Source organism: Lutjanus erythropterus, chromosome 2 (assembly GCF_056507025.1).
Source record: "Lutjanus erythropterus isolate fLutEry1 chromosome 2, fLutEry1.hap2, whole genome shotgun sequence".
Taxonomy (NCBI): Eukaryota; Metazoa; Chordata; class Actinopteri; order Lutjaniformes; family Lutjanidae; genus Lutjanus; species Lutjanus erythropterus.
Window position 1 is genome coordinate 14,761,511 of NC_139318.1, and position 24,838 is coordinate 14,786,348.

Consider the following 24,838-nt stretch of genomic DNA (forward strand, 5'->3'; position numbering starts at 1 on the left):
CCCACACACAGACTGTGTGCTGACTTACAAGCATAGTGTCATATGCTATGACATCACTCCTGTACTCCCAGCTCTCCTCTACTCCCACAGCACCCATAACACAGCTATTTTTTAAAGCCTTTTAATGAGTTTTATATGTCAGATCAGCTACACGGTCCAGCAATGACGGTCTACTGCAGGCGCTGAGCCCTATTTTTCTTCCTTAGACAGTTTGCTTAGTCAGACAGGCCTTTTATGAGTTTATCACGTTGTCTTTTGAAGACTTCTTTTTCAGGCAGGCTCAGATTAAAGCTGATGCTTTGGATTGCTCATGTATCCTTCTAGGAGTTGGCTGATCATCAGCTGATCTAGCACTTGTTTTTGTAAGGCTGTAAAAGTAAGAAATACAGATATAGAAATGCCCTGAACAAGTTACAAGAGTTTCAAGTACCATTTATTAAAAAAAACAAAAACAAGAAGCAAAGTATCTAAAGTCTGAAAAGTTACAACTAGCAACTAGTTTTTTTATACTTGATAGATGACTTATTGTGACACTGCTTCAGGGCAACAGGTGGTTAATTATTTGTTTGTTTCTGACGTTACCATTTGTCTTTTTGCTGCACACATTATGGTGTTGCTAATTTACAAGTCTCATGCACATGCACTCAAATACACACACAGGTGGATCATTTACGCAGTCATCTGAAGTTATGAGTATTGGTTGAATCTGATATGGCGTGCTCATATCCTCCTTTGCATGAAAAAAAAGTAAGAGAAATTTAAGATAAGAATACGAAAATGTTCTTGCATGAAGCCCATTGTTGGTATTGTGTGGGGAGGTGTTTGGGTTGTGGCAGCTGGGTGGGGTTGGAAGGTGGGAGTGTATCTGCACCTCTTCATACCAGACCAGCCCTCTTTCTTTCCAGCTGCCCTCTTGCTTCGTCTCTCCAGTACTGCTGACAGAAAAGAGGTTATGCTGACATTTGTTCTCACTGATGGCTAGCAGACTGCTAGGACACACTTGAAATGCTGGCTTGTGCAGTTTAGAATAGATTCTAAACATTAAATATGGCCTGTTATTAATCTTTCCTACATGGAATATTTGTCTTATATATTAATCACTTTTAGCTTGTAGCTAGAGTATGACAACTTAAGAGGATCTTTGAATGAAGGCTGAAGTGGGCTACAAGAATAATTATAGCATGTTTCAGTGGCTTTGTGATTTTGTGATTGATTCTCAAAAACACTGTCATGATATTGTGATACATGCAAAGATTTGTGGCAGTAGTGTGTTCAAACCCCGCATTGCTAGATAGAAGTGTTGTTATCTATCTTCACTATACTGAATGCATAAAAACTTTTTAACTCAGATTTTAATGTTTATGATGGTGTGTTCTTTATACTGTGACAGTTTTCCTAAAATCAGATAAAGACAATAGCAGTAGGCTATATCACCTTGCTTACAGAATCACAATATATCATAATATATTGAATCGTAACCGCTGTATTGTGATACATATCATCTTGCAAGATTCTCGCCGATACATAGCCTTATTCGATACCGTGGCAAAGACAGGGGAAAAAAGTAATCACAATGTCACAGAACATTGTCTGGTTTTGCTATGCTGCAAGCTAAATTGCAGGCAAGATAATTAAGACTGAAGTGAGGTAAGGTCTTACATGAGCACTTTAATTATTAATTTTTGCATTTAATTTTTGTTATAGCTTTTGTACTTCAGATACTGTAATGAACAGATATTGTCATTTTAAACACATAATATTAGTTGTAATTGTTTGATACGTCAGTGAAGTGATTAGTTACATTTAAATTATACTTTTAAATTAACTGGGAGTGCAAGAGTAATAATGATCATCAGTTTTAATATTCCTATCAAATGGCCTTTTTGAACCATGAATTTAATAAAGTTTTGAATAGCTATGTGTGATGCAGTGCACCAGTTAGAGCACCTTGAATCCAATGGGAAAATTAGTATTTGGCTCAACATGCAGCCTTAAATTATCACACACTTTCTTTTGTTAGGTACCTGGCAGAGAGTGCTTTTGATTTTGATCCCGCTGACTAATGTCAAACAGTCTTGCCCATTTGTATAAACTAGTTGTACCACACAATGGAATGCTGTGTTTGAAGCATTAAGGTGAACTGCTTTGTAGTGTTTGCCATGGTTAATCACAGTGACTGTTCCCATCCTGGCCATACATCCTTTTCTGGTTTGTTGAGTTATATGATGTAGGTTAATGTAAACTGCTGTGCCATCACTGGTTTGTTTTCTGCAGCTAGTGTGGAGCTCAACAGGTTATTTTGGACTGATCTCATTCTCCTCAGTATGTTTATTTCTGCTGGGCTTGGTGTCTGCATTTCTCAAAGTCAAAAACTCTAATGACTTTTAGGCTTCTGATTGCTGCTCGCCAAACTCTTCCAGAAACAGCATGATTGTAAGGTCACTTTCTGGAAAGCATTAACCACGCTTAGCACTGGAGTTCCCCCCTCCCTGCCAACCCCTCCCTCCACAGGCGAGAGAGAGGGGGGAAGGGATTGGGAGAGGGAGGGAAAGCGGCGTTATCACCATCGCCTTATACAGTAGGTGTTAAAACGCTTTGAAACTTATCTAATCTGATAGGGAAGAAAATAAATCTGGCTGAATGAGATGGAGAGAAAAAGACTCAGTTGTGTAAATACCATAGGTGACTGAGAAGGAGGCACATGCATGCTTGTGTACACGCACAAAGGACCAGTTTTGTTTGTTGCTGTGGCCTTTAGCACCAGTATGGCAGGTTTGGCTCTCAAACGTGACTTGCTTTTTTTGTTAGTCGTCCCTTTGTTCTGTTTTGCCCTGTTCTTTATTTTAAGCTTTGACTTTCCTGCTTATGAATATGTGGATAGCCAATTTCCTCCACCTTTTAAATGCTAAAAAAGTTCTTCCTGGATAAATCTTAATTTGCTTGGAATGCAAGGTTCACCAGTGAAATTCCTTGACATGTCTTTTGCAGGTTGATAAAAACTAGTGATTACTCTTCCAGACAACAGCACTGTCCCAAGTTCATCTTCTCTGAGCTGTGTGTGTTGGTTCAATATACGTACCTCCAGGCAGAGGCGGCCCATAGGAAAGCCTTGCGATTTTTCACTTAGCTTCAACTATAACGAGGTAATTGCCTCCTGTTGCAGGGGACGACAATTTAGTGATCTGGGCCACAATGGGAGGTGCCCCAGTAAATGGTCATAACACAGACACACATGCACACCTCCCTGTCAGACAGACCTGCGCCTGGAGGGCAGACACATGCTCTGCTATTATCTCGTCACACACTCATGCAGGGAGAAAGCTTTGGGGAGGGAAGCTGTCATTATCTGCAATCAAGCACAGAAGACAAGAAAGGGAAATCTGTCAAGTTAGACAGAGATTAAGATTGATGTGTATAAGTAGCATTAAAAGCAGTGTGTGTATGATATGTCTCTTGCTGTGGTGTTGACCCAGCCTCCTAACATTAGCCTAATTAATATTCATTCTTACTTTCTCTAAAATAAAGTAGAGCTGCAATGATGAATTGCTCAGTTGCCAGTTATTAAAAGAGCATTATGAAGCAATTGCTCATCATAAAGTGAGTACTGTAGTCCAAATAGCAAGTTGGAACCATAGATGGTGTATTAGATAGATTTAACCTCTATTCAGTATACAGTCTATGGTTGAAGTGAGTTCCTTCCCCTAGTCCCTCTTCCCCAGACACAGAGAACCTCATGCAGGCTGCCGGTACACTGCAGGAGTGAAAGATGAGCTCAACATTGTAAATTGACAATAGCAAAGCGAGGATGAGTCCTACCCCCTAAGTTGATCAGCTGGTTATAACTGTCAGCTGTCTGTCAATGTAAAGTTAAGTCTGTTATCCTGAAAACAAAAGCCCACTGCTCTGAAAATACACTCTCTGGAGTTGGAGTTCAGTGACTGCCTGTCTCACCGCCTGCCAGACTCCATTAATATATTGCTCAAGACTACAAGATTGCCACAAGAATAGAAACTCATAAACAGACACTAACTATTAAAGCAAACAGTCAGCATTAATTTTAACTCTAAAAATAATATGAAAGGTGGACATTAAAACAGTTATTCTGATTAGGAATAGAGATTTCAATGGAGATGGCAACTGTGGTGTCAGAGAAGCAAGTATTTCAATTTAGCATGTTTTCTTAATCTCTGATGACAATATTATGGTAATTATACATAAATTGCAGATTTCTCCTTTAAATTAATTTCCAACTATTTTGATATGCATTTAATTAATAAATATCCAAAGTTTCTTGTTCCAGCTTCTAAAATTTGAATATTTTCTGTTTTCTTTGGTCCTCTGTGACAGTAAATTGAATATCTTTGGGTTGTGGACAAGACAAGATATTTGAATACGTAGTTTTGGGCTTTTGAAAACAGTGATCACCATTTTTTGCTGTTTTCTGGACCAAACAACTGATCTGTTAATCAATAAAACAACTCACAAATTAATCAGTAAGGAAAGTAATTGTCAGTTGCAGCTATAAAATAAAGAGTCATTGACATGAAATAGCCCTACAGCTTCAATCACAGAGTTCAGGCCCTAAACCCCCTTCTCCCCCACCCCACACCCCACAACAGCGGTCTTTTAAGGCCACAGTGGGGCAGGAGGATGAGGAATGTGTAGCATCAGGTAAAAAGTGTCCCCTGTCTCTGGGAACAAGCGGCCATCTCTCGGCAGGCCTGTGAAACATTCCTGGGCCGTCTCTCACGTCTGGACAGAGGGATGGAGGGGCGGGAGGCAGGCGGCTCGGAGCTGTGGGCTCCCTTTGTCTCGCCCAGCCTAACCCCACCACACAAACACAAACAGCACTCTCACTGCAGCCTCCTCTCTGCCAACAGGCAGGCTGCATGCCAGCCCGGCAGGAGGTGTGTGTGTGTGTGTGTGTGTGTGTGTGTGTGTGTGTGTGTGTGAGAGAGTGTGAGAGAGACAGAGATAGCACTTGTTTATGCGTGAAATAAATTTGATTCATATGGCGTGGGAAGCTCAATCTGAAATGCAGATGTGTGTGTTAGGTGTACGCACACACACCTCATTCTCACTCGCTCGCTGACAGTGGTAACGCTATATCACTGGACAAATCACTCTAATAAGCCTCCGTACAAGTCAAGTGCCAGCTATTAAATACACTGTTAGCCTAAAGTGCAAATTGACTGCTGCAGATGAATAGGCTGTGGGTTATGTTTGGAAAGTGAGCCAGGAGAGAGAGGCACTCTGTATCGATAGTATTGATCGAGCCCTCCTTGAAGGCCGGCTGAATGGATGTACTGCAGTGTTTTCAGGCATACTTAATGTGGACGGATGAGGCTGTTTGTCAAATGGGAGAGATAATTGTTGTTATTGATCAGGATCCTTATTTGAACCACTGAACAATGGCTATGACAAATACAATAAAAGTTTTGAAAAATAATATTGTCGCGCTGCTGATATTTAGATTGTTAATCGGTCTCCCCATCTGCTATTAGGCATATAAGGAGTTTATTACTTTTTAATTTACATCTTCTTTTTTTTCTTTTTCTTTTTTTTTTTTTTTTACAGAAATCTTGGCCACAACAAGCTGACCGCCATCAATGCTGAAGCTTTTGAAAATCTTCCCAACTTGAGAGAGCTGTAAGTACAACAATACTTTCTAATGGACATATGTTTGACTATGTTAGCCTGTTTTCTTTAAAGGGACGGTTCGGATTATTTGAAAATGGGTTGTATGAGGTACTTTTTGATAGTTAGTGTATTACCTACAGTAAAGGGTGGGCGCCATGCCCCCAGCTTAGAGAAGTAGACAACACAGAAGCGAAGCAGTGAAGTGCTGTGGACAAGGTCAGCAACAAACGGTATTTTATCCACCTAAAAAAGTGTATGCTATTTAGAATGTTTTACTGCTTTGCCTTACCGTTACACAGTCTTTTTTGAGGGAAAGCCACCGTTAAATAAGCCAAATATCACTCTCCCAACCAATGAAACTGCATAGGTTAAAGCAGTAATTTTATGTCACAGAACACAGGAGTTGCTGGACTACTGCTGCCTTAATTGGTTAGTTTGTTTGGTGTTTTAAAAAGTTAAAAAGTTTGGATTCACCCAAGTCACACAATAACACAAACAAACTAACTGATCAAGGTAGTGGTACACAAGGAACTCCCATGTTCTGTGAGGTAAAATGACAGATTTTGCCTGTGGAGTTCGGGGTGGAGAGAGTAATACACCGGCTGTCATCTGCTGTAGGCAGTACACCGACTATTGATAAGTACCTCAAATCCGAACTATCCCTTTTAACTCTAAACATAGCATAGTTTTGTAAAAATGTAATCTGCGAGTGTCAGTTGTGATTCATTTTTATCAATGACTTAATTCTGACTAATGTCCTCGGATGCCACCCTACTTCCTAGTAGCATCATCGTATGTGTTGCCTTGAACTAAGTCCAATTGAGAATAAAGTGGTGGTTTTCTATATTAAGCCTCCCCTCCACCACCTGATACTGTGGCCAACGCTGGCCTTGTAAATATTTTATATGGTGAGGAGAGGGCTTGGCTCTGTGTCACTCAGCGCCAGTACACAAGGCACACACACACACATACACAAGCTAACTGATGATACACACACTGGTGACATCTTTGGCAGGCCGGCCGGCCAGTCATACGCTCTTCGACATCTGTTTTACTCCCATGTTATTTTTGGTTTTTAAAAGGATGACTTGCTACTTGCTCTGCGGCAGACGTGACAAGTAGCGGTTGAAATCTTTTGATTTACGCGAGGATTTGATCGAATTTAGCCTCATGTGATGGAGCGCGCGTAAAAACCCCAACAACACTCTGGCATCTCAGCCAGCATGTACATTTTGTCTTGAAATTACAAGCAGAACTTTACGAAAATTGTAGCTTTAGTTTGACACAACCTCTATTTTTGTGCCTAAATTTGACATTTAAAATTAAAAAAAATATTTTCATTTACTTTACTAGTAAGGGTACAAAAATTCTTTCCTGTGCTCCTAATTTTTGTGTCTACTACTTGTGAAAATCTCTGTTAGGTCTTCTAACCTCATGACAACATATCATTCTTGTGCATTTCTTTGTTTTTCTTGTTCTCTAACCCACTTCTATGTGTGTTTGCCATTTTCAGGCGGCTGGATCACAATGAACTGACCTCCATACCAGATTTAGGACAAGCTGCTTCCAAGATTGTATCTGTCTACCTGTGAGTACCCTCCTATTTACTGCTTAACATGGTACCAGAATTATCTTGGCTCTCTGTTACTGTATTCTTAGGTCAGGGGCCTCTTTGAAATGCTCTTGAAATAGTCTCTTGACGTCTTCACGGGATCCATATGCCTTTACATCTGAGAAGCAATACTGCATTAATATGAAGTTAGTGATGAATGTGACTCTATTACATTAAACTAAATCAAAACACCCCTCTGCGCTTGAGCTGTGCTGGCATAAATATGGAGCTCTGTCTTGAGCAATTAGTATGTGGTCACGTAACTGACTAGTCTCATTATCTGCCCATGTGCTCTAGTCTACAGTGAGCAGTGCTGACTGCCTTGAGAGTCAGCTCGTATATAGTTCCAACTTGGTTGCTCCCAGTTGTGAAACTGTGCCTGTGGGGACTGCCTGCGCTGGCATCTCGCTAGAGATTTACTGCCCTATTTGGGAAGGGTGTGTGCACATTTGTGTATGTCACAAACGTGATCTCAGTTCTCCATCAACAATCTCATTTTCTAACTGTTGACACAAGAAAGTGAAAGGCTGATAACTTTATCCAAGTTGCAGTTTAGGAAGCAACATTTTGGGAAAATGCACATAAATGTACCATGTTGAAGGAGTATTTAACTGGTTATGGAAATTCTCAGTTTAATACTGATGTCTCTATATGACCTACATTAGCAAACAAGACTATCTGCAAGAAGATTGGCTATTTCTGTGGTTTCTTTATGCCTTCCACTGGGTCAGATTCTCTGTGAAATTAGGGGACACCAGCCTGTGTTAACATTTTCCCAGGCAAAGTTACATTGAGTAGTAGGTTAACTAGTTAAAGGAAGAAGGGGGAGTTTTTTCTTAATATAATTTTATTTTTGATGTTATATTTTGTGGCTGGTACAGTAGAAATGTGACCACTTTTGTTAAATTGTGAGTCTAGCATTATTTTCAGTTAACCTATTCTGCTTGCAGATGAATAGCAGAAATGCTATACATGGTCAGGATACTCTCTATAGTTATAGTAAAGTAGCCTAAGTCAACCACAAAATATTCAAGAAACGAGAAAAGATAGCCCCGTTGTTACAGTTATCTAGCTAATGTTCATCTTAGCTGAGTGTTCCCGCTGATAACATTTATCTGTGGTAATTTCATATTTCACACAACTGAAAGAATCAGCACTGAGAATCAGTGACCGAGACTTTTCCCAATTGTTGAGTCTCGTTCCCAAAGTCAGTACTGTATTTGGCAACCTGGGAATGAGATTCAACAATGAACTCTCTTTCACCAGAATCATTTACTGAACCTTTAAATAAACAAATGGTTAACACCATACTTATTCGCACCAAGCCTCATTTATGCTTCAACACTTTTTCTTAGGTCTTTAATGTTATCTCATGCCAACATTTTTTTCTGTTACTATGATGCTCAAGCATGCAGTCCAATTAAAAGCTTTAAGCTAGATCAAAATAAGCAACATTAAGATAAAAATAAGATAAAAATCAAAAAGCTGAAGCTGATAGAAAGTTTATTACATTTAAAAAAACAAACAAGATAATTGGCAGTGCTTCTTGGTGTGTTTTCCGATTCTACACAAACACACACACAGGGATAAGTCAAATTGTGACAGCGTTCCACCCATATCATCTGTTGGGTGGACTGTTGTTTTCCAGCGTGCCATAGTTTTTTCCCCTTGTGTGATGGGGGAACATTCTTACACCTCACTCAACCTGAAACAAGAAAGTTAAATCCCCCCTAAGCTAGTCCAGTGCTTACCATTATATTATGTTCTTTCACACCTTGCTAGCATGCTGGCTGACTGACTGGTAGTAAAGTACGCAGCTGCAGGTTCCTGTATTATTGGTCACCAGTGTATCATTGTTGGTGGTGAGCTTTGTGGGAGTCACACCTTCGCCTCTCCCTGTGTGTCATCCGCCTGCTGCTCAGAATTTATCATGATGCATTAATGTGGTCAGAACATTTCTGGAAGCTATTAACAGTAAAGATGAGTGAACTCGGTTATCTGTCTGTAAAATCTGTCATGTTTCCAAGGAGTTTGAGCTGTAATTGTGTGTGTTTTCAGTTTAGCACAAACCCCTGTTCACTCTGTTTTTGATTCAAAACAGATTGGAGCAAGTTCACCTTTACTTGCACAAACTATGCAGAGTTGCAGCCCCTCCAAATGATCGGGGTGTCTTTTTTTGGCTTGACTTGAAGCCTGTTGCTAGGGGGAAGGCCTGTAGGCCTGATGGGAGTGGAGGCTGGAGGGAGGGACGGATCTTTACAAAGCCACACAGCTGAAGCGAAGGCCTGCTGAAGCACTTGCAGCTGCAGCTGTCAGTCACATGGCTTACAGTAAAATGGGTGACAGTGAGAAGGGGAGGAAGGATGAGAAAATAGTGAGGGCGGACGGGACGGGGGATGTGAATAGTGTCATATCAGGGTGACATCACCTCATGTTGAAAGAGGAATGGTTAAGGAGAAGTAGCGGAGGAGGCAGCAGGACAGTACAGAGAGGCAAAGGAGGGGAAAAAGGGGAAGCGAAAGGTGAGCTCATGCTCGGGGTTATTCCCAAAAGTAAATCCAGTGCACCACGTCTCTCCTGCCAACCAGCACCAAGCCTGGTGGAGTGTGAGAGTGTCTGTGTGTGTGCCCTGGCAGAGGCAGCAGCACAGACTGCAGGGCAGTGTTCCTGTGCCATTGGTTGAGATAGTCTGGAATGTCGTCTGACTACAAGTTTGTGTGAGACAGTGGGTCACACACACATACACACACACACACACACACACACACACACACACACACACACACACACACACACTCTCACAAATACACACAAGCAAATGGTCTGAGAATCTCCTTTCAGCCCCCCGTCCAACACTGAATTCTCCAAAAGGGCCCATCGTATGTGGCTGTTACTGTCTGACTGTCTCTGAGTCTTGAAGTGTAGCAGTTTGACAGTTGCTGACGAGGTTTGCTCTCTGTCTGATGGAAATTAAAGTGAATCATGTTTGTAGAATGACACACATTAAATAGCTTAAGGAAACAGCAAGTTTCCGGGTTTTTTGGCTTTCTAATTGTTCAGTTAAGTTTAAATATCTGCGGTGTGGGGCAAATTAGCAACTAGAGAAAGGACATTAATAGTATATTTTTAGTTTTAATTTCTGCCATTATCCTAATATGGCTCCAGAGTACATAAAGCAGAAGGCCAGTAGTTACTCATATCTGGAGGTGGACTTGACAATATTTTGTCAACAGAAACACAACAACGGGCAGCAGAAGAACTTTTTTTTGTTTTTAAGACATTTTTACATGGTTTCATTAGAGATGGCATATAAACAAATCTTTTTTTAATACTGCTTGGAGATTTTCATCTTAATCCAGCAACTGTCAAGATTGCTGATAAACGTTTGCCAAGATAATCAGACTGTGTAATCTTATCAGCACACGGGTATTCAGAGATATCTGAGTCAGAATCTTTGAAAGTCACAGACAAGTTACAAGGAACTTGATGACTTATTTCCTGCGAGTGACAGTATACAAAATTCTAAAGAAGAAAAGTAATCATATAGGCCTGTCTAAAATAAAACATTTATGAGTAGGTGGACAAAGAAGGGGTAGGTGAGTGGGCTGGATTTTCTCGGTTCTTTTTTCTTCTTAATCTCTTGCTTGGCTGAGAGGTGTTCTTTCTTTCTTTCTTTCTTTCTTTCTTTCTTTCTTTCTTTCTTTCTTTCTTTCTTTCTTTCTTTCTAAGCCTGAGCCTAAGCCTGACTGTATAGTTGTATTGCAACAGTTACAACTTGGGCAAATCACAATCAGTTGACTACATGTCCATCAATCAATCACAACAGAGCATCATATCCATATTCTGTCTTAAATTTTAAAACAAAAGTCAGCTGATCATCTAGAAGCTAGGGTTTTACCAATACCAGTATCAGACAATGTGTCAGATGCTGCCTAAAATGCTGCCATTGGCAAGAATGCATGTCTCTGTACTGATTGGATATAACGTAATTTATTAACACTGTTATTAATACTCCTGGCAAAACACTGTACAGCAGTAAAACTGTACAGCAGGGTTTTGCCCGTATGGCAAAGTCATTCTTTGGCATTCATTCCAGGTTTACAAAAGGTTTAACCTGAGCCAGGCCATACAATAATGATAGCAATTATGTCATATCCATACAGGGTTTGTAGAATACAGCTATTAAACAATAAATAAATAGATAATAATAACAATATAATATTTTTATGCACTGGTATGGGATTGGTACTTGCCTTGGTATTGGCTGATATACAAAGTTAAGATATGGGAATTAGTATCAGGAAGTACAAAATGGTATCAGAACATCTCTACTAGCATGTCCTGATGAACTACCCAAAGACCACCTGCTAGGCTTTCACGGTCCCACAATGCACTTCGCGAGCCCACTGGCACCCTGCAGACCCAGAATGCCACAGCAGGATGTCAAAAAAAAAGAAGCAACACAAAGTTTTAAAAACACATTGTCAAAGTGACAGCCGAAATAGAAGCACAAATTCTCATTGTGGTCATCGCCTGGCCAGTGAACATCAAAGCGGGCCTTTAAAGCAGCTCAGGATAGAAATCATATGGCCTGCTGGATGATCTGATTTTGAAATAATTCTCCTTTTGTCCTGACCGCTAGCTTCAAACGGGAAAGGATGGGCTGAACAGTCGCCCCCAAAGATGACACTGGAAATGGGAGAATGGGGATGCTAATGTAAACCACTGCTGCACTTTTCTATACATCAAAAGAAGTGTCAAAATGAGCCAGGCTCACAATAATCAGATGGTCAATGGGGCAGGGTAATGAGATTTGGAATTAAGTGGAATCAAGGCAAATAAGACCCCCAGACATCAAAGGGAACAAGAATGAGCCCAGCTCCTCTTTATCAGAAATGTCCCCAGCCATATGATAATCAGTTTTTATAAACGCTACTATTGTATGTGTGGACTTCAAACACGCTGAGCGCCGGGGCTTTATCTGTCTCTCACACGCAGCTGGGCCCTGACTGTGGGAGGGAGACGGAGGGGGAGGTTAGAGGGGGGAGAGAGGAGAGGGAATTTGGTTGGAGTGGTGGAAGGAGAACGAGTGAGAGAGGTCAACCTCTCCCACCAGTTTGAGTCTGATCTGTTTTTCCCAGCAAAGGTCACCAGCTGTTGACCCTTCCTCACCCCTTCATTCTCTTCCCTCACTCTCTTTACCCTCCCCCATTCCTTCCCCCTGTCCTTTTCGCTCAGGCTCACTGTAGCCACTTTCTGTTGCTCTGTCCCATGTGTGTGTTTATTATTTGTATGTGTGTATGTGTGTGTGTGTATGGGTGTGTGTGTGTGTGTGTGTGTGTGTGTTTGCCCAGGCATGCTTGCATGGCTCATCCTTAACCATTTCTGCCACTGTTTATTCAGGTGGGCCACTGTGGTGTGACTCCTCCTCCGTTCACAGACACCAATAAATGTGTGTGTGTGTGTGTGTGTCCGTCCGTCCATCTGCTGGCTGAAGGCAAGAGAGGAAGGAGGGGCTGACCTTGTTTTGACGAGTTTGACTGGTGGAACACCTGCTCTCTCTCTTGCTCTTTCTGTCAAACACACTTATATACACAAACACACACACACACTCACACACACTCACACCATCCCAGGAAGTTAACTCAGAACAACAGTGCTGAGCTTTGATTAGGAAGGAAGCACAAAGAGTGTTTCAGGTTTTTTCTAATGCTGTCAGACTCTCCAGGGTCAAGTGAATTGATCTTGAGATAAAAGATTTAGTTGAAGTCTGCACTCTGCAAACCGATTAACAGCTCACCCTTTGAGAAGACAATGACGTTATGCACTGTCTGAAATGTCTTTTGCCTGCATCTTGTGTAAATGGATTGGCATGGGGAAATCCATGTGGGTCATCAGATGTTGGCTAATCGGATCCCAAGCGGGTCAGCTCGATGTTGGAGAATGGGGCTTAAACGCAGATCCCTGGTGTGAAAGAGAGAATAAAATACCCCGTTCAGACTGGCACAGAGTAGGCTGTCAATCTGTGTGGGTCAGCCCCTGTGAAATCAGATGACATTTCTTCATGATGGCCCTCCACCAGGCCAGGGTTAGGCTGTAAGTAAGAGAGACGGAGTCTGTGCATGGATGAACATGGAGAGCTGAACCTGAAATCTGACTTTTATTTGGTAATTATCTGATGTAATTCTCTGGGTTATATGTGAGGTTTATAGAAATAGTCTGTGCAACCATAGTGTCATATCCAACCCAGGTAGACCACGTGTTCGGTAGACCTGTGTCATATGCATGTCTCTGATATGAAAGCGGTACAAAAGAGAGAGAGTAAGAGAGGATAGATGGGTTAATAACATTAGCTGTAGTCTAAGGAAAAGTGCCGTTAGCACCTGGGGTGGGGATTTGCAATGGGTTAGCAATGTACAGTTAATGCATATGAGTTCTAAGTATTAAACTTGAGTTGTTTAAACTAAAATTGGTGCCTCAAGTACAATTTGCTCAAAAAATAAAGAACACCATGGAAACAAACTCTGTAATGTAGCTTTCACTTGGATGGTGAAAGGAAAAACCACCAGTACACAAGGCTATAGCAGTTCAGCTGGTGTTATCTGTGTGTACCCACTTTCTGAGGACTTTTATTATTAATAAATTACCAACTATAGATACTTAATTGTATGTCTGTCTTTCCTTTTAACTCCTTTTTTTTAGACCAGTCGGTTAAATGAAAGTGATTCTAAATGAAATTCCTGTCCCTAGTTAGCACTTAGGCATGTGTCAAATGTGTCACCCAGCGAGGTCTTTCATGTATGCTCAGATAACACTGGCCATCACACTCCTGACACACTCACTTATAGTGACACACACGCACACATAGACCACTGATGTACCAAGACGGATGTCTTTCTGTTCTGTGTCTGCCTGTTTTGCATATCATATATGTACTGTATGTTTGCAGTAGAGTAGAGCTGTGGTTGGGTTTCTGGTGTGCCCTGTGGCCTTTTTTGACATGTGATTTTATGTTTGTGTGAGGGTTAATCACTCTGTGTGTCAAGCATTGTTTTCACAATCATCTTTTCCTCCAGACTGTAGGGGAATTACTAGGACAGGGTCCTTTACTTTTTTTACTTTCTCTTTTTCTCTGTGTGGAATTGAGTCCTAGTCCCCACAAACAACCTACTACAAATGTTGAGGACGACAGGAGACCCCTTAACAAGAAGACTATAAAAACAAAAATCTGTCTCGTCTTCTGTCAGGTGACTGGCTTGCCCAGGCTGACTACAGTTGAGGACAAAATTATTACCTTCCCTATGAAATTTAAAGTTTTTAAATAGAATTTTCTTTTTAACAGAGCAAGGAATTTTCAACATAGCATTTCTAAACATGCTAGTTTTCTTTGGAAAGCATAAAATATTTCTATTTGAACACAATAACAGAATTATTTCAGAAAAAACAAAAATTACCAGGGTCAATATTATTAGCCCCCTTAAGAACTGACCTTTTTATTGAGCCATAGCGCAAAGCACTGTTGTATAATGATGTGCTTTAACTTTGTAATGCTCAAAGCTTGTAAAATCAAGTTAAGTAAGAAGCATCATCAAGAAATTCAAAGAGAGCCACACAATACAGAACAAGCCTGGCAGAGATAGGAAGTGAAAGATTTTAAAGACTCTGGGAAGAAAACTAGTGTGAGATGTGTCTTAAGACTCCCGAACAACTGCCAAGACACTAGTGAATGACTTAGCCAAGTCAAGAATGGTAGTCTCAAAGAAGACAATCACTAGAGCCCTGCACAGGAATGGACTACAAGAAAAGCTCCACTTCTGCAGAAGAGACACCTTCAAGCCAGACTGAAGTGTGCTTCAGGACAACCTGGAGAAAGATTACGCATCTCATTTGCAAGTGTGTCCTTTGGTCAGATGAGATGGAACTAGAGCTCTTTGGTCATAGAGATGTTGCTTATGTTTGGAGAAAGAAGGGAGAGGCGTATAACCCAAAGAACACCGTCCACACAGTGAAACATGGTGGTGGGAGTATTATGCTGTGGAGATGCTTCAGTGTGTCTGGAACTGGGAATCTCATCAAGGTGGAAGGAATCATGAAGAAAGAAGGATATGTGAAGATTTTGAAAGAAAACCTCAAGCAGTCAGCAGCAAAACTGGGTCTGGGTCGTCACTTCAACACAACAACAACCCAAAGAATACGTCACTCCGGGTGAACAATTACCTTCAGAAGACCAAAGTGAACTTTACTGACTGGTCTGCATGAAGCCCAGACTTGAATCCCATTGAAAATCTGTGGGGTGAACTGAAGACCAAGGTCCATGTCAGAAGACCATCAAATCTGGAGGAGCTTGAGAGATTCACCAAAGAAGAATGGGCTGGGATTCCTCAGGAGACGTGTCTGAGACTTGTTGATAACTACAAGAAATGACTGCAGGCTGTTATCCAACAAAAAGGATACACAATTGACTATTAGTATCAGGGGGGCTAATAATTTTGACCCTGGTAGTTTTTGGTTTTAGTGAAATAATTTTGTTTCTAATGTGCAAAGTAAAATAATTTAAGCATCCAAAATAAAGCAAAGATGTTTGGAAAAGCTGTGTTAAAAATCCCTTCCTCTGTTTAACAGCACTTGGGAAATACTTTTAAAAAAAATGAAATTTTCATAGGAAGCTAATAATTTCATCCTTATCTGTAGTTCTTGTGTGAAGATTCCTAAATGTAGGATTTTTGTATTTGTCAGTCAGCTTCGGAAAATTTGATCTTGAAAGGGTCACATGCAGTTGCTCCTCTCTGGGTTTGGGTACATTAGCAGGACATGTTTTCAGATTTTTCTGTGAGGTGTTAATTGTTTGCTTTGTTGCATCTTATGACGATGATTTAAGTTTTTCTTCAGTGTTATCTAGTCAGTAGTCCCCCTCCTTCATCCTTAATAGATTAAAACAGGATAGTGGCAAGAACTTCTTGAGAATCACACAGCTATCTCTCCATTCCATCACACACTGAAGTACTCTGAAATCCCCCTTCAAGTGCCCGTGGTTGATCACTGAGGCCCCATCTATCTAATAGATTTTGCATCTCAGCTCTGTTGAGAAGCACAGGTGTCCTTGGAATTGTTTAAAGAAGGCCAGCCTCTGTTTGGAAGCTCTTAAAGTACACATTTTGTGGTGGATGAAGACCACTTTGTTCTGTGTACTCTGCTCTCTTTATGCCTGAGAGCAGGTTTAGAGAAGGCAGGGGGGATTTGGAGTGCCTTCCTTGGGTGGTGGGGAAAAGGACACTAAAGTAAAGCAGGGTCATATTTTCCGAGATAGTGATATGGACACTGGGGTAAAGTTTTAGGTCTGTGAGTGGGATTTTCGACCACACCTAATGTCTTTTATATGTGTTTTTTATTTTCCAGACATCATAATAAGATCCGCTCTATAGACGGCAGGCGGACCAGAGAGCTGGTTTCTGTGGAAACCCTGGATTTGAGCAATAATGACATCACCGAGCTCCGAGGGCACTGCTTTCCTGCAGGCCTGCAAATCAGAGACCTGTAAGTACAGTCTTATAGTATTACTGTGGCACGTAACACACCAATCTTTAAAATTTAGGCATTTAAATAAGATGAAACTTTAAAGGGATAGGTTGGATTATTTAATGTGGGTGGTTTGGAGCTTTTGTGTTGGTACTCGCCTCTGTTTCTTTAAACTGGGGGCATGCCAACTGGCTACTGTAGGTAATATGCTGACTAATCACAAACTATCTCACACAATCCCACATTAAATAATCTGAGCTATTCCTTTAATGTTTCCTGTGGGGTTTCACAGCAGTCAATATTGATAGAAAAATAAAATTAAACAGAGCACACAACATTCCCAACATTTGGATCCCAAATGCTATACTAAAGCTGCATACTGTATTAATGGAAACATATGGAGGGAAATTGATTATAGCATACAAGAAATATGTAAAATAATTGAGACAGAAATGGGACCATTCATAAACTCATGTTCGTGTTTTTTCTAATATATCTCTCATGTCACAATGTGCTTCCTTCTGTGTTCAGGTACCTGAGCAGCAACAAGATCAGCGTGTTGGAGCTTGGTGCTCTGGACCATTTGGGCTCAACTCTACAGGTCCTCAGGCTGAGCCGAAACCGCATCAGCCAGATCCCCGTGAGAGCCTTCCAGCTCCCGAGGCTCACCCAGCTGTGAGTACCACTGGACTTCATCAGTTCAACAACATAGTTAGTGTGCTGACAAGGTTGTGCTTTCATCTGTCAGGACCTGCAAAAACAATATTAAATTTCAGCTGAAACACAACTGTCAGAAAATATGTGTTTCCCCGTTATAGCCTTTGGAGACATTACAGAATCGAAAAGAATTAAGACTTTAAATGGGGAGGAGTTTGTAGTGTCTGTGTGTTTAACATTTGGAACGCTATTAGTGTGAGCTACACCTCTCGGGGTGGATAAGGTCTGACTAGGTAAACACCGCAGCCGTATTATCGGTGATTTATTGCCTTCTTCCATATCCCCAAAGTGGTTAGTTCTTTCCCCACACCGTGATCCATTATCTTTGTCAAACTTCCCTCCAGCGTAACAGTGAGGTCGACCCATTTGTGGCTCAACGCCTCCATTACGGAGAGCACGGGGACTCGCATAATGGGAGTCTCCCCCATTGTGGCTCCTGTAGTTTCCCCAGGTGCCTTTTGTTGGCCAGGTGGCCCCAGTGACACTGTATCTGCACACGGTAGAGATGATGCACATCAGACACAAAGGAACCTGTGTGGATGTTTATCTTTGCCAACCTGAGGGCTTTTACAGCCTTCACACACGCCAGATATACAGATTCACAGTAACCCGCAGAGACGTCTCAGGCCTCATATGCAAAATAAAGAATCACTGTGGTGTTAAAAATCTTCTGCCATACCTCCTCTGAGTATCACTGTTAATTCATAGTGTTATAACGTGTCCCATAGGAGGAAAGGACACCACAGAGGAATGCCTGTTAAGCTGGGGGTTTGCTCACTACAAAATACTCCAACTTCAACTGAAGCGTGCAGACTACAGGATTTCTTGGTTTTGACTTCAGTTTGATGGATGCTAATGTAGTATGAGGGCAAAACATTCCTCAGTCAAAAGAAGAAAAAAATGTTAACTTCCTTTAAAATGTAGGGAATATGACAGAGTTTAGAGCATAATTAAGTGCCTCACTGATTTTACTGTCATTTGTCTTTGTTTGTCTGTCCACCCTGCAGTGAGCTGAACAGGAACCGTATTCGTCAGGTGGAGGGTCTGACCTTCCAGGGTCTGTCCAACCTCGAGGTCCTCAAGCTGCAAAGGAACAGCATCAGCAAACTGACTGACGGGGCCTTCTGGGACCTGGCCAAGATGAAAGTCCTGTAAGTTTAAAAAACAGAAAAGAAACAGTGATACATGAATATACTACATTTACATAAAATTAGTAATTTGCCAAGCATTATACAGTTACATCAGAATCATTCAACAAATATATACTTAATAGATGAAAATACCATCTGACTTATGGAATTTGAGTACAGCACATATCCTGGTGCAAGCACTACCTGATATAGACTAATCCTATTTGCACCAGTTACTGACTCTTCCAGGAATCCTCATCTGCCAAACCTTATAAGAATGAGATGTTTTTGTTCTTACTGGAACTTGCTCTCTATCACGACAATCGCACCTTTTCTTGTCAACCTGCAATTTTTACACATTACTCTAATTGCATGCAAAATTACACACTAATGGCCACAAACTGCATTGTAATTTTTCAGAAACGCTGTTGCAAATGTAGTAAGTTCAGGGTGCAACAAATACACCTAAACTCATACCATAGTGTTGCCTGTAAACCAGTGTCCACATCCTAAATTTTCTATTTCCTGATGAGACCCTTTTTGTTTATTCTTGTCTCTTTCAGTCACCTGGACTACAACAGCCTGACAGAGGTGAACAGTGGTTCTTTGTACGGCCTGACCTCCCTTCAGCAGTTATTCCTGAGTAACAACTCTATAGCCCGCATCAATGCTGATGGATGGAAGTTCTGCCAAAAGCTGAGGGAACTGTGAGTACCAGCATTTAAATGAGCCTGTTTATTTATTTTAGTTAAAAAAGGGACTGTGTCCAGTTTAAAACATAAATCTCACCATTTGATGCAATGCACCAGATTATAGCTTTAAGATATTTTTTGTCGTAGTTCTTTGGTAGGGTGAAACAAAGAAATGGCACAATGAAAAGTTATACAAAAAATAACACAATACCACATCACAAATGTATGTTTGACAAGTAAAATGAAGTCATGAAGACCATAAAATAGAATATGAGGTAAGTGTGTACACAGCTGAGAGGCTTTTAATAGATCTTTTAAGTTGGTTTTGAAAATTCTAATACAGTTTCAGCTTCTCACATTGTCAGGTAGTTGTTCCACTGAGTTTTGTGAAAGAAAAAGCTGAATTCCCAAATGATTCCATCAAAATGGTATGTTATAATCTTGTCCGAACATTCAAACTCTCAGAAACCTTCCAGTAGAGAGTGGTTTAAACTCGTAAACCTGGATTGATAATGATAATAGAAGACAGAAAAAAAATAAATAAATAAATAAATAAAAGTTTTACACCAACTACAGAATAGATAGTTGCTCTGTCCTTGGGTGCCTAAGGCCCATATCATCCATCTACCTTCTGAAGGGTTAAATGACATTGTGCTTTAACACTCAATACGTTACGCTATTCTCAGAATAAGCCTGTTTATCCCATAATTAGAGCTGAGCTCAACAGCACTCAAGCCCTCCGACAAGAGTTTTTGTGCTCAGTTCTGAAGCGCAGGGGTTTGGCAAACCAGCGTGTAATCCTCCACCGATTGTGTTGTGGTAATTACACTGAAGGATCACCTTCGCAGCCTTTGTCTACTGAATGAGGAGTTATTATCTGAGAGTCTTTCTCATCCTGTTGACATGACTGCCGTATTGCTCCTGTAAAGTGCTTTGCTCAGCTGAGGCGTTGTTAACTGCGAGGTAGCCTTGGGTATCTGTGGCGCCTCTGTTTGTTTATGTGTAACAGTCAAAAGGGATAAAGAGGTAGATGGCATTAACATTGATTTGCTCTGTGCATGAATGAATGACCATCCCTGACTCATCCTCCCGGCGCTGCACCAGTAGGCCGTTATATGATTTTTTTTTATTATTATTATCTAGAGTTATGATGACCCCCATGACTGACAGAAAAGAGTGACTCGTCTTTTATGAGGAGCCTGTTATTGCATTCCCAATGGGCCAGGCTGAGCTGGTCATCAGGGAGAATCTCTGCACACATGACTGGTCAAGCAAACCTGAGGCCTGGCCACAGAGACAGACAGTGAGGGCCACAGAGAGGGCAATATAATGCACAATACTGCCTTTGACCACTGTTTGAAAGATACCATTATTGGATTTATAATCAGGATTTATCAAGAGGTATTATATGCATACTAGGAAAAACATTCTTACAAGTCATCGAAACAAGTGTTGAGGCTTCATTTTCACCTGTTTCTCAAGTTAATTTCCTCAAGTCGTATTGTTACCAGTAGAGGTGGAGGAAAATAGATTCTTACAGTGTTCCACAATATGATCACCTGATAAACGGAGCTGTGTGTTCCTCACGACTGAACCAACTATAGTGTAGTGAAGCATTACAGACATAAACGTGTGTCTTGTTTACATTGTAAACTAGACTACCTCTTGAGTTTTGGTGAGGATGGCTGAACGTCTGACTGGCACCCCCTGGCTTAAAAACTAACACATGGAAGCATTTTAGCTCACAGAAAGTTGATGGAAAAGGTACCTGGACAAAGCCACACTGTATGCAAATCATATCTAACTAAACCAGTTATGGAGCATTACAAACATGCTCTGTCTTAAAAGTAGCAAGCAGTCACACAGTGAGAAAAATATATCAAGTATAGAAATCAAAAATTTTGGTGAATCAATAATACTTTCATTATTGCATCGCAGCTCTGAATTGAATTGGATCGTGAGTTGCCAAGAGAATCTCACCCCTACTTACTAGCAGAGTATTCTGTCTTTCCAAATTCCTAAAACAAGTGAAAGTGCTTGGAAATCCATGTACTGTTCTCATCCAATTTGGATTTCCTCTAGCCATGTAAGAAATAGAGAGATCTGATATGAAAATAAAGAACACTCTGAGGGCTACAGTTCACATGAGTGACAGTATATTCCCCTGGGGTTTACCACATGCTCAAGCAGGCTTATAAATGGAGGTTGTAGAAAAGTAGAGCTCCAACCAAGAGCGTCTTTTCTTCCCTGTCAAACGGTTGGGTCCTCAGCTGAGCATCAAGGTCTGCTAAGCCCATTCTCTGTTAACATCTTGTGGTGAAGAAAACAGCACAATGGAAAAACACATCACAGAGTGGCAAATAGACATTGAATCAGCCATGAAATTTAAGTATAATGATGTCGCGAGCTGCCTCAGCATTCTGCCAACCTGTCATCTCCTTCCAGACCTCACACAGAACATTTCTCTCTCTTTTCCCGCTGTTTTTCCCCTCTTTCTTTCGCTCCGTCTCCTTGTCTGCTCCTGTCCTCCTTTCTGTCTGTCTCGTGCTCTGTTTCTCTCTCCAGGAATCTGTCGTACAATAACTTGACTCGTCTGGATGAAGGCAGCCTGGCTGTGCTTGGGGATCTCCACACTCTCCGTCTGGGCCACAACTCCATCAGCCACATCACCGAGGGAGCCTTCAGAGGTCTCAAGGCCGTACGCATCCTGTAAGTACAGCCCCCATTACCAAGCCCCAAACCACCCCCAACAACCCCTTCATTATGGTTTTGCCCCCGCTGACGATAAAGCTAACATGTGCCACTTGGGAGCAGTGAAAGCTGAGATGTTTAATGTTGGTTTTGCCTGTGTGATATGTGATATTTAGGCTTATGCAGTCCCTGCATTTGACTTCAGAAAACAGAAGTTGTTTACTTTTCAAGTCAGATTTGTTCTCAGTTTGCGTTCATGCCTATTCATTATTATTATTTTTTTTTACTCTTATGAGATGTTCATGCATCACTGTTGCCATGGCTTCTGTGGCAACTTCTTATTTTTCTTGTTTCTTTTCTCACTTTGTTCCTTTTGTCTGGTTTTGTTTTTGGGATTTTTGTTTTGGTTCCCAACAAACTTGGATCTGAAAGTGTTCCGTGTCACTCACCTCCCTCTAGATCCTTCCTCACTTTTAGAAGACAGAGGTTTTCTTTTCTCTGCTGCTCCACCGTTTGCACAAAAAGCCTGAACAGGCCTAAAGAAAGAAAAGAAGGGAATTAAAAGGGAGAAAGTCAGGGGATAAATTCAGGAGAAAGACTTGGGGGTCTTGGTTCCTAACCAAGGCCCTCTTGGCTACGCCTTCCTCCTGATGAGAGAGCCAGAGAGGAGAGTCGTGCCAGAGCTCGCTAGACGAGCTTTCTCTCACAGCTGGGTGACAAGCCAAGGCACATAAGGCCTCTCTCTGCTGGCACTCTGGGTGCTAGATAACTAGCTGCAGAGGGAAATAAAGGGTGGGATATCTCAGGCCTTCTCTCATGTTTTCCTTTCTTGTCTTTAATTGCTCACTCTGTTTCTACTGGCTTTACCTTTTTAAACTTGCTGCCCATTTTTCCCCCCTCTGTTATCCTAAGTGTATTCTGTCATCTCCTCATGTTATCCCTCAATACATACATTATCTCTGCCCTGATTTTGCATGATCTTTTCTCTCCTGTATCACTCCTGTGCTCCGTGTCTTTGAGGCAGGCCTAATCTAATCAGTGGAGGGGAGGACAGGCATAGGCTGGGCCCTGAAAAGGAGCCGGGGGAGCTTTAATTGGGCCTGCGCTGTTGGTCATGCTGGCATGGGGCTGGAGCCTGCATCGGGGTGTGAAAGCTCCAAACAAGCCAGCCTGCCCTCTAATTCGGCCACGGGGGTCGTTGGCTCATCGGGTTCTCCTCCCCCCCATTCTCCGTGCCCGCTGGTCTCCCTGCTCTACAGCCCCCACCACTGGCCTTGCTTTAACAAGGCAACAGCCTTTCACATCCAGCCAGCCAGAAAGAGTAGGATATTGGCAGCCCTTGTCCAGTTCAACTAAGACAGCGGCCAGTGGAGGCTGAAAAGAACCAGAGGGGGATAAGAGATGCTTGGAAAGCAAAGGGAGGAGGAGGAGTGGAGGGTGGTATTGTGGAGATGGTGGAGGGTGTGGCTGACCATCAACCTCAAAGGCCTTTCTCAAGTTTGAAAGAAAGTCTTTTAATGGTTCAGAGGAGTCACTCTGACTTCACCTACAGAGGTAGTTCTTAAGACTTTCTGAGAGAGGAAATAAAGTGTATTCAACAAGTGTTTGGAAACCCCCAAATGCTGTAAAAGAAGTTATTTTTTCTTTTGTTTTTTCTTTCTTTTGTGCTTGCCTGGTTGGGTAAGTGAGATGCTAGTTTTACTTGCCTGACATTGGGCATTGTTTAGCTCTGCTGTATACGCTGTTCCCTTTTTTCTTTTTTTTTTGAAGTTTCTGCACACTTAAAGGCACAGATGATCAAAGCAGCATGCCTTGTCAGCATTATTACTACTAGCAAAGAAACTTCTACCTGCCTTGAAGCTTTCAAACAAATGTTTATTGACAAATGTCAACAGCCAGAAAAGTCCACTGGGGCTGACAAGACACGTTATTTTATAGTTTACACGTACAGTGTACAGAGTACTCAGGTTATGGCTTGACCATCAGACTGTACAGTTTGAGCACATAAATCATGAGCTGTAGCTTTCTAAAATTGTACAGTGTATGCCCAGCTTAAGCTCACCTCCTAAGCTCATCAAAACTCATGGCTTTAGTTTTGGCTGTGCCATACCTGCCGCCATCAGACAACCAGACCCAACCGTTTGGCCTCTCACATGGCATTGTGTTCCCGCCAAACCTCCCATGCCATCATGAATTATACATGTGTTTCCCTACGCTGGGTTTGCCTCGACACACTGAAGCACATGCATGCACACTCACATGCACACTCCTCCACCCCTCTAAGGAAAGAATGCACTTGGTTGGCAGAGCAGAGCAGCAGAGGGGCTCTTAAGGCCAGGTGCAGAGGGGGGAGGATGATGTAGGGAGGGGAGGGAGTATGGGCGAAGGGGTAACCCGTGACTTCCAGACCGTCCTCTGCCAGGGCTATGTAACGCTTCAGTGCTGGCAGACCCTGTCCCTGTTCTCTTCCTTCCCTCCCTCCCTGCCTCCTTCCCATCCTCCTTCCCATCTTTCTTATCCCCCTCTTTTCTCTCATTCACCACAGGGAGCTGGACCATAACGACATCTCGGGCACAATAGAGGACACCAACGGGGCCTTCTCTGGATTGGACAGCCTCAACAAGCTGTGAGTGTCTCCCCTCATTCTTTCTTTTTATTCCCTCCGCCTCTCCTTCAATATGAACCCCTCCTTTTCATCCCTCTGCGCTGTTCTTCAAAAACAGACAATCAGAGAAACAGAATTGAGCTTTTTTCTTGCATCCAAAAGTTTCTCTCCAAGTCCCAGCTCACCCCTCATTGCCAGCCAAGTTTACTGAGCCCAGTTAATGACCACAGAGTTT

The 24,838-nt window shown here is 41.8% G+C and overlaps 1 protein-coding gene across 1 annotated transcript in view; it reads left to right on the top strand.

Annotated features, from left to right (window-relative positions):
- lrig1 (leucine-rich repeats and immunoglobulin-like domains 1) overlaps nucleotides 1-24,838 on the top strand; it is a 46,222-nt gene that overhangs the window by 10,336 nt on the left and 11,048 nt on the right. The window contains exons 2-9 of the mRNA XM_084729310.1: nucleotides 5,578-5,649; nucleotides 7,154-7,228; nucleotides 16,649-16,786; nucleotides 17,300-17,443; nucleotides 18,493-18,636; nucleotides 19,179-19,322; nucleotides 21,873-22,016; nucleotides 24,544-24,624. Of these exons, the coding sequence (XP_084585436.1) occupies nucleotides 5,578-5,649; nucleotides 7,154-7,228; nucleotides 16,649-16,786; nucleotides 17,300-17,443; nucleotides 18,493-18,636; nucleotides 19,179-19,322; nucleotides 21,873-22,016; nucleotides 24,544-24,624 (942 nt within the window). The remainder of the gene's footprint in view (nucleotides 1-5,577; nucleotides 5,650-7,153; nucleotides 7,229-16,648; nucleotides 16,787-17,299; nucleotides 17,444-18,492; nucleotides 18,637-19,178; nucleotides 19,323-21,872; nucleotides 22,017-24,543; nucleotides 24,625-24,838) is intronic.